The sequence below is a fragment of the Sphaerodactylus townsendi genome, linkage group LG04 (assembly GCF_021028975.2).
Source record: "Sphaerodactylus townsendi isolate TG3544 linkage group LG04, MPM_Stown_v2.3, whole genome shotgun sequence".
Lineage (NCBI taxonomy): Eukaryota > Metazoa > Chordata > Lepidosauria > Squamata > Sphaerodactylidae > Sphaerodactylus > Sphaerodactylus townsendi.
In genome coordinates, this window is record NC_059428.1 from 28,574,534 (window position 1) to 28,584,707 (window position 10,174).

Here is a 10,174-nt window from a genome sequence, read left to right on the forward strand (position 1 = left end):
CTAGAACACGGCCATACAGCCTGGAAACCACACAGCACCCCAAGCTCTGAATATTTCTTGCCTTGAAAAGCCTATAGGCTCCCTATAAGTTGGAAACAATTTGTCAGCCAAACCCACCCCCCAAACAAAAACAAAACAACAACCCCAAAAGCAACTTGAATCATTTTTTAAAATAAACCCAAGAGTTCTATTTGATCAGCCCAAAGGGCCCCAAATGATGTTCCCCAGATTGGGTAATGAAATGGCTCCAGGAAGACCTCACCAAGTCCTGAAGGCTACAGCATTTCTGCATTATTGCCCTGCAGAATCTGGTGTTCAGAAGTATGCTGCCTCTGAAAATGGAGCCACCATGGCTAAATCTGAATCATTATGGCCAATAATAACTGACAGCTATCATTAATATTAATCCCAATTTAATGCCATCTAAGCTTTGGCTATTGCTGCATTCTGGGGCAGTAATTTCCACAGCTGAATCCACTGCCCATTAATTTCACTGGATGCCTGCAAATTCTAGTATTATGGGACAGAGAGAAAAAGTTCCACAGCCTTTCTCCATGCCATGTGTAACTCTATAAACGTTTATCAAATGTCTGCTTTTAGTTGCCTATTCTCTAAATTCCAATAAAAATGCCTCAGACTCCTCATCTTCTCATTGCTGGGCTGCTCATGTCTTTCACTTGAGCAGCAATCCTCAATATGGCATCTACAGTAACTCACCAAAGTGCTTCTGTTGCCCTTTTCCTTCTACCCCAAAGCAAAGAGCCATTCCCTACCACACTGGAGCAGCAGGTGCTTCAGAAGACCCCAGACGACATCACCTTTGTGTCTTCGAGGACTGTCCTTTAGGAAATGGCTGCCAGTCTACCTCACAGGACAACCACTGGCTTGGAACCTCACAAAATTTTGTGATTGGCTAAAGCTTCACCTCCCTCCCTCCCACCACAGCAGATACGTAGTAGTTAGCTGCACCTTCCCCGGCAGCCATTTTGTGGTTTTACCCACTATCTGTTTTGAAACTTCCAAAAGGAGCACAAGTTCAACAAGGTTTACAGGGTTCAGTTGTTGGCTTTATGTTTCTTGTTGGATAACATCACTCCCTTCACTTTCTTCCATTTTCTGTGAAACCTATCTAACAATAGCAAACAGAGTGCAAATTTTACTTTCAGATAATTTACCTTGAACATGGCAGGTACAGATTCAGTTGCTGTGACTGTTCACCCATTTCTCTTCTGGAGTCTCAGTTTCCTTAAAGGTTGCCAAAGACCTGGCAAACTAGGGAAGGACAAAGCAGGCAGGACACTGCCTAACAGTGTTTTAAATGGTTGCCTGACAAGCAAAAATTCAAGATGACCAGCTTTCTCTATCACTGCCCCTGTGCACTGTTATCAAAAATACTCAAGAATTCTGTGCTGAGTTTTATGTTACACACCCTCATAACTTTAAAATTCCATATATCAAAACTCCAGGTTTGATCACACACACTCTAACAATATCAGCATAATCTCTTTTATTTTTACTAAGAGACACATAGTCTCAATAAATTTTAACATATGGAAAACAGCTTTCAAGTATCATTTTGCTTCTTGAAAAATGATACTGGGGTTATTTTCTTTTTGTGTATATATGAAATTTTATTGAGACTGTATGTCTCTTGGTAAAAATACTGGAGATTAGGCAGATATTATTAGAGCATTTAGATGCATTCAAAGATGATATTTTGGTACACAAAATCTTGAAAGCTAAATGCGCATGCAAGTTGTTAATTGTGTTGTCCACAAGTATTTTAACGACCCTTGAGAAAGAATGCAACTAGAAATATGTTGGGACAAACGTTGTGTATTTTTTGAATAACAGCTGGTTTTGTCCTCACTAGTGTATTGCTCAGTCTACTGAACAACAGATTTCCTGGCACGGAGTTTGAAGAAGAAGAGTTTGGATTTATACCCCACCTTTCTCTCCTGTCAGGAGTCTCAAAGCACCTTACAAATGTCTTCCCTTCCTCTCTCCATAACAGACACCTTGTGAGGTAGGTGGGGCTGAGAGAGTTCCGAAGAACTGTGATAAGCCCAAGGTCACCCAGCAGGCTTCATGTGTAAGAGTGGGGAAACAAGTCCAGTTCACCAGATAAGAGTCTTCTCATGAGGAGGAGTGGGGAGTCAAACCTAGTTCTTCAGATCAGAGTCTACCACTTTTAATCCCAACACCTTGCTGGCTCCTGCATGGATGGTGAACTGTCTTAAACCTTAGAACATATCTTCCAATGCCGGATTTAGATGAAGTGAGGCCCCTCCCAATCCCCCATCTTCATGATGAAAGGAAGGTGGAAGAGTGTTTTAAACAATAGACAGTATTATTCTGAAATGGAGTGCCAAGAAAATTACTGAAGGGTTTAGAGATTGTAGTACATTACGACAGCATGTATAAGAAAGGCCTATGACAGTGTTCAAAATATTATACACCTTGGCTGGAGGCCCCCTAGATTTCAAGGCCCTGCCAAGTCTATAGGTAAATCTGGCACTAATATCCACAATAGTCCTGTCCTTTCTTTTCTTTCAGCATACAATATTCAATCCTCAAGAGACCATTGCTGATCCGGGGTAGTAAACTCAGCACTGTTGGAAGAGACCAACTTACGATTATGTATGAAAGCAGCAGATCCAGTTCTCAATCAGTACATGACATACTGTGGGCCAAATGAAATAGGCACAACTGATAATGTTGCTTTTTGATAGAGTGCATTTCAAGTGTCAAAGCACAACATTCTCTTGATCATTCATAGAACACAGTATGGCAGGCTATAATGCTTCATACTGGGAAAGCAGGGATTTCCCTGATACAAGCCAAACAACTGGAGCAAGTCCAGTATCACTTGGTGGCGAGTCTAAGGCACTCCAGATGTTCTATGGCACTCCAATTGGCCATGCTGGCAGGGGATAATAGGAATTGTAGTCCATAAACACCTGGAGTACCATAGGTTCGTCAAATTCAGCATAATTTTTTGTTAGGAGTATCCATTCCAAAATACCAAGTTTGTATTTTGGATAGGCACTCTATAGATATGATAAAGTGATATTTGACTTATGTGTTATTAGATCCCCGTTTAATCTACTTCAACAGACTAATAAGGCAACTCACTAAGATTAAGAAACAAAACAGGGGTAAGTACTAACTAATGAACGTTAACACCTGATTGGGGCAGCGTTCCCAGGTACAGGTACACTTAAACATGCACGTATACGCAATAACGTGATTACTTTCATCTTCACAACAACACGAGCCGGCCAACAACGCGACATCCTCTTCAGCATCGGCCCCAAGAGCAACAAACCATTAAGAAAAAAGTTTCCCCAACTTTGTAAAGCAATCTTAACTTCTCACGAGGATTCACCGCGTAGCCTCGCGAGAGAACCAACGTCGCCGCGAGACGGCCCTCCCAGCTCGACGCCAAACCGGCAATGCTGGGCGCCGCCATCTTGTTCAAGAGAGAATAGCCAATAGGAGGTCTGGGTGGGCGCGGCGGGAGGAGGAAGTGGTGGTCGGTTTGGCGGGGCTGAAGGAAGGGTCGTGGTGCTGGGAGGGCCCTTCCTTCGCGGAGGCAGAGCTCGGCGTCTCTTCTTAGCCTCCCTCGGTTGCATCGATCTCACGCGGACTGGCGTTAACGGGCGGGAAGATGGCGGTGGAGTCTCGCGTTACTCAGGAGGAGATTAAGAAAGAACCCGAGAAGCCCATCGATCGGGAGAAGGTAGGACAGGAGGAGAAAGATGGCTTCGCACGTTACGTAACAGCAACACACGCGTGTTTGTAGTTCTCTCTATCAGTTGATTTATTTTCTTCCAGGTTGTTCAGCCTGTGATTATGGCTGACTCCCGCAGTGTGTAGGAACTGCCTCTATAAAAAAGCATTGTATGTAAGCTGTGGTGTGCTCCCGTGTCAGCAGGAGATGAACGTGGTGTGCCCCCATGTCTACAGGCGACGAACATCGTCTCCTGCAGCTGCTGTTCTTTAAGGCTGCCTGTTGACTGCACATTTATTTTGTTGCATTCAGCATACCTCGAAAATGTATTATTTCAAGCCCCCATAGTGGAAGATAGCTGTCTCTCATTTCTTCATTAATGAAGCATTCAGTAATGGATTTACTCCATGGGTTTGTATAGAGTGGGGAATCTGTAGGGTAAAGTTGGTCATGGGAGGGTAGAAGACTGTGAAGTTCAGGGTTTGGGATCTTTGAGAGGGAGAAGCGTGGTAAGAACAGGGTCTCAGATAAGTCAGAGATGCAATGTATGTTGTTCATATGCAGAAGTGTGCAAGATCTCTAGGTATCATTTCCATATAGGATGCGAGGGGGATTGTTAAATGTCTACTGACACTTTAGTGTCTACTGAACGTGACTCTTGAGTTGCTTGTCATGTGGAACTGCCTTTCTTGGTGGAAGGGATAGTAGTGCAGCATGGTTGGGCTTTTGATGTTTCATTCTGTGCCCTCAAGTTAATTGTCTGCCCTTTACTTTGCAGACCTGCCCTCTCTTATTGAGAGTCTTCACGACCAACAATGGACGACACCACCGCATGGATGAGTTTGCCCGAGGAAATGTACCCTCCAGTGAGCTGCAGATCTATACCTGGTGAGTCTTACTCGTCTATGACTATACATAAATACAGTTACCTGGTGAGTGACACCAGGCTGTCTGTCTGCATCCCAGAGCTTTGCTTTGGGCAGACCAAATATGGCTGCTGTATTTTTTGTGGTGAATGAGGCTCTGGGATTCTGGTAGTTTGATGTGAATCTTTTGTTGGCATCTTCTGGGTTGCACGTTGAAGGCACAGAGCCTCTGTCCTGAAAAAGATAATGGATACAGAGCATGTGGCTACCTGACTGATGCTGTGGCTTCTTTAGAGAAGTGATGGCCACTTAATGTGCTGTATCAAATCCTAGTTTTTTGCCACTATGTTGCTGCTGGAGAAGGATGTTGTCCAACTTGGAGACAGAGCTTATTTGTAGAGTGCTTGTAGAATTCCCTGCCATTCGTGCTTTTTCCCCTAGAGAGCAGAGACCTCTGAGTAACTTCTAACATCTTGTGTGGTGTTTGCTGTGTGCTACAGGTGTAGCAGAAACTTTTGTGTGAATGTAGAGTATCCTTTCATTTCATGCAGGTGTTTGGTGGATCAGAAGCAGCGCATTACGTGCCTCTTCGCAGTGTGCTTAACCCCCCCCCCCCCACTTCTTGCCAACTTGCACAGTTCAGGAAGTACAGAAGGCCTTTGTGATGTTACAGGCCTTAGAGGAGTCTTCTGAGTGAGATGTTTGTGGGTACCAAGAAGGAAGGAGGCAGCAGGAGGGAGGGATAGCTGGAAAAGAAGCCTCCCAAAAGCCAGAATTGTGCTGTCATGTTTTTCTTCTGTCATTTTCCCCAGTGCTAAATAAGAGGGTGTTGCAGAACATATCAGTTACTATACTCCATCTCAGATAAAGAGCTTAGTACAGTCAGTTGAGGTGCAGCAGTTCAGAAAATCATACGCTTCTGAATTAGAATATAGTCCCAAATGAATATGAGAATTATCATTCATTTTTACTTGCTGCCTTTGTCAAAATCGTTATTTTGTGCATTATTGATCATGGTACTTTGATATAAGAACATTTATAGTCCATTGAATGACTATCATCAAACTTTCAAACAGCGGGTTGGTAGGCACCAAGACCTAGGCAGAGCATTCTAAAATGAAGGTCTGGATTATTGAGTTCTGTAGCGGAGGAATATATAGTGTACTAACATCTTTTTGTGAGACAGTATCTCTGGGTCATATTTTACACTGGGAATGTTGTTCAGTTTGTGGGCTACACCTTTTTCAGGGTACGTGGGGAGAGAAAGAGAGATGTAATGTATGTCTCATAAAGGAAAAAGAAGGGCAGATAAAGCTTTAGCTTCCCCACTTGGTAGAGTTAAGGAGTCTGGTTACAAGTGACACATATGCAGTCTATTTCTAGTGGAAGAGAGAGGCTTCAGGAAAACACAAAATAAGTTTATTTTTTTCTGTACCAGGTAGTTTGTTAATATAATCATCTTTTCTATGGGCAAAAAATCTGGACATTATGGACCAAAAATCTGGACATTTCCCTTTTACTTTTATTCTGCCTGTCTTGGGAGACATCAGTAATAGCTAGTATGGTCTGAATCACATCCCTGACTCGGGCTCTCCTTTCAACTTTGCCGTAGAACAGACAGTAGTAATGAAACATTGTGCTTATTTGGTATATTTCTTTGAATATGGTAAACAAAACTAACTAATACATTAACTAATAATAACTTTATCATAACTAGTAAAATTTGGGCAGAGAGATCTTGAAAAAACTTGACATCCTGTTCAGGTTTTTTGAATCTGCATTGATTTCTACCCGTGTTTATTGTAGATGAGCAAACAGCAACTTGGGAATAAGGTGTGGTGACAGAGGCCTAATACAGATTAAAATGGGACAGATTTCTGTAGCGTGGTTGTAGCTGTAAAGTGTGTTCGACATGAAACTAACTCTGTAGAGGTTAGAAAAGGCTAAAAAAATGGATATGGAATGGATATTGGAAATGTTCTCCCTTGTCATTTTAGGAGCCTTAATTTAATATAATAATTTAGAAAAATCTGTGGTCAATCTTGATTTCCTTGGAGAACTGGTGATAGGACATTATTATGCTGATTTACAATGTGAATTGCTCCATTTTTCTCTCCAGGATGGATGCAACTCTAAAAGAGCTGACCAGTTTAGTGAAAGAAGTCTACCCAGAAGCACGGAAGAAGGGCACTCATTTCAACTTTGCAATAGTTTTCACAGACCTTAAAAGGCCTGGTTACAGGTAATAGAGCTTGTGGTGGTAGAAAACTGTTTTCATTATAGTTGACTTCTGGCACCTGCAGATAGGAAGGACCTTGGGAAGTAGAGCTGGGAAAGGCCTTTGGTTGAGACTGTGTACTGTTGCTGCTTATCAGCAGACTGGTTGAAAAGTAAATGTTGCCCCTAAATCAGTCTCCATGCCAGGTCTGCCACATGCACATCCTCAGAATCATACATGTGTTTTGGGGGAAACTGGGATTGCTTCAATCTCTTGTCTACACAGTTACCTTTTCCAGAGCAACGCCCGAGACAAAGGATCTCAAGTAACTACATCCTTATTCCCCTAACAAGATACAAAAGTAGAAAAGGGAAGTGCAAGAGAGAGCAAAGGTTGCAATACAGTAACACAGTCCAAGCAGTTCTGGACTGTAGTCCATTGGAGAAGGATGAGGGGGGGCTTCATATGCTGTCTTTATAGGGTTCAAAGTGAGTAAACTTCAATGGGGAATTGGCCCAAATTTGAGAAGATTTCAGGATCTCCTGTGGGATTGGATAAGTGGGACAGGGTGTTGTTTCCTTGTTGTTGAGTTTCAGTTTGGTGTGAGTGCAGATGGGTGAAAATTTACAATGGAAGTCCAAATATGGGCATCCTAAGTCAGTAGGCAGAAGAGAAGAAGAGTTTGGATGTATACCCTGCTTTTCTCAACCATAGAGAGTCACAAAGCAGTTTACAAACTCCTTCCCTTCCTCTCGTCACAACAGGCACCTTGTGAGGTAGGAGGGGCTGAGAGGGTTCAGAGAGGACTGTGACTAGCCCAAGGTCACCCAACAGGCTTCGCGTGTAGGAGTGGGGAAGCAAACCTGGTTCACTGGATTGGAGTGTTCTATTCATGAGAGGGGAATCAAACGTGGTTCTCCAGATTAGAGTCTCTCTGCTCTTAACCACTACACCACCCTGGCTGCATCACTCAGATGAATAACTCAAGTGATGTTACTGAGTTACCTGAGTGTTTAGGCTGGTTTGAGAAAAACTGAGCAGCAACTTGATGACGTTACCTGTGAATGTGATTGAATTTCTGGACAGAGTTGTGTTATGAAAGAAGCTGTCGGGTCTCAGGCTCATGGGTCTGAGAGACCTCTGGAGGCTTCAGATGAGGTATTTAATATGTTCTGTAAGGAATTTCAGCTGTTGGTTTGCACCCATGTGAACAGCATCACTTTCATATCAAACTGGATCTTTTATTCATTTGGGGATTAGCAAATATAGGGATGCAACATGGACTCTTCCATGTCAGATAGCTTTACATGTTCAAGCTGAACATAGTGTGGTCTTCAGAGAATTGATTTACTGGAAGCAAATTATTGTACATCTTGCTTCTTCCTGCAGGGTGAAGGAGATCGGCAGTACGATGTCAGGCAGGAAGGGCACAGATGATTCCATGACCCTGCAGTCTCAGAAATTCCAGATAGGCGACTACTTGGACATAGCAATTACACCTCCAAATCGAGCACCACCTCCATCAGGTCGCATGAGACCTTACTGATATTTTGATTTCTTCCAATGACCACATCGTTTGCATGATTAGAGGTTGATTTGGGGGAGAATTTTTTTTCTTAATGCAGAGCAAGAATGCCAGACAACTTATTAATCCTTGGAAATAGCAATCCTTAATATTTTTTTAACTATACATTTAGAACAGCATTTTTTTAACTGCTTGGATAAGTTCTCTCTCTCCAGTTAATCTGAAAACAGGCTTGTCCAGTGTTTCAAAAGTACATGAAGTATGGCTAGAGCAACATTGGTAGTCTTGTGGGGATTTTGAAATTCTGGTATCTGGCAAATTTGTTGTAATGCCACCCAAATATTAATGTATGAGCATGGATAATAAAATGTGTTGGATGTATTTCAAGAAACCTGCTGTTGAGATTTGTTTTGATGGAAACCAGGTGAGGCTAGAATGTGCCTTCGTCTCCATTCATAGATAGTGGTGGAGAAGGATGTGGTCTGTTGCATCTGAAAAAAAATCAGACATTGTGACACAGTATTCCAGAGGTGTTTGCATCTCTTCAACAATCAAAATCCACAGGGTTACCTGGGGGAAGAACTGCTGGAAGAAATCACATTGCTGTAAGTGAAGCACAACTCTTGGGTCTATGTATGGCTTGTATTCAAGAATTTCACACAATTGCTACACAAAAAAAGACTTCTTCAATCCATCTGTAGTCATGTGGATAGATGCCATCTGCTGTCAGATACATATCCTGTTTATCCTTACTGTTCCTGATACATCAAGTGGATTTTTACTTGTATACCTGTGCTCTTACTTGGTCCGAGCAATTCTTTGGAAGCCATCTTAAGATGACTAATACATGTTAAAGATGCGTAGGCTAGGCAGAAAACTATCCAGTCAGGTGAATAGGCATTTTGAGTAAACTTTTAAGTTTTTTTTCCAAATGTGATATTAGTAAACCTTGTGCAACAGGGTTTTAGATAGCTGCTTTTTTAATTATCCTGTAATAGTTTTAACAGTGGTTTTGATTTTGAGAGCACTGTGCTCTGAAGCTAGCTCCAGAACTATTCTTTCAGTTTCTATCCTGTGTCTTTTCTTGCTGCATGTCTCAACACTAAATGTTGGTTTGCTCAAAGTAAATCTCATCTCCTTTAAATGAAATGCAGCCATGTCCTTAAAAATGTTGTATGTGCAAAATACATTGCTGTTCACGAGGTAAATGTCCTCTGCTGTTACTGTCAATGAGACAGGTTATTTCTTATGGAAGACAAATGGGTTGTTAGGAGACCTGTTTCTAAAAGATCCACAAGGGCCAGTGTGTTTTGCAGAATGAAATTAGGCTTCCTGAGGGTGACAGCAAGGACACAAACTGCCAAAAGCAAAATGAGGTGGTTTTACTGCTGCTTGCTTGCCTTTTAGCCCCTTTGTCTAGACATTACAGCAGATGAGGTAGTTTTTGAAACGTGACTGTCTATAATGTGAACTGCTTCTTAAGACCTGAAACGGCTCAGGCTGTGTTGTCACTTTTTCTCTCAGTATATCCAAGATTGGGATCCATTCTGTTCGGCACGATGAATTAGGACTTTGCACACACACATATACTTATGTATATACTCGTGTATAAGTCGAGGCACCTAATTTTACCACAAAAAACTGGGAAAACTTATTGACTCGTGTATAAATCTAGGGTGGGAAATGCAGCAGCTACTGGTAAATTTCAAAAATAAAAATAGATTCCAATAAAAAATGTTTTTAAATATTTATTTCAAAGAAAAACAGCATGGTATCAACAATAACTTTAAAAGTTCTGAAGTGGAATATAGAACTCTCACAGACAATATCTC

At 42.0% G+C, this 10,174-nt stretch overlaps 1 protein-coding gene across 1 annotated transcript; it reads left to right on the top strand.

Moving 5' to 3' along the window:
• The first annotated feature begins 3,507 nt into the window (after positions 1-3,507).
• On the top strand, positions 3,508-8,733 carry SAP18 (Sin3A associated protein 18). Its single transcript, XM_048494975.1, has 4 exons — positions 3,508-3,742; positions 4,512-4,621; positions 6,719-6,841; positions 8,207-8,733. The coding sequence occupies exons 1-4, from the start codon at positions 3,671-3,673 to the stop codon at positions 8,361-8,363; spliced, it is 462 nt and encodes a 153-aa protein (XP_048350932.1). The 5' UTR covers positions 3,508-3,670; the 3' UTR covers positions 8,364-8,733.
• Positions 8,734-10,174: the final 1,441 nt, after the last annotated feature.

Excerpts from the sequence above, each read along its gene's own strand:
- SAP18 (XM_048494975.1), top strand. The coding sequence starts at position 3,671 with ATGGCGGTGGAGTCTCGCGTTACTCAGGAGGAGATTAAGAAAGAACCC. Across the intron at positions 4,622-6,718 it reads GAGCTGCAGATCTATACCTG|GATGGATGCAACTCTAAAAG; the intron begins GTGAGTCTTACT and ends TTTTCTCTCCAG. Across the intron at positions 6,842-8,206 it reads CTTAAAAGGCCTGGTTACAG|GGTGAAGGAGATCGGCAGTA; the intron begins GTAATAGAGCTT and ends TTCTTCCTGCAG.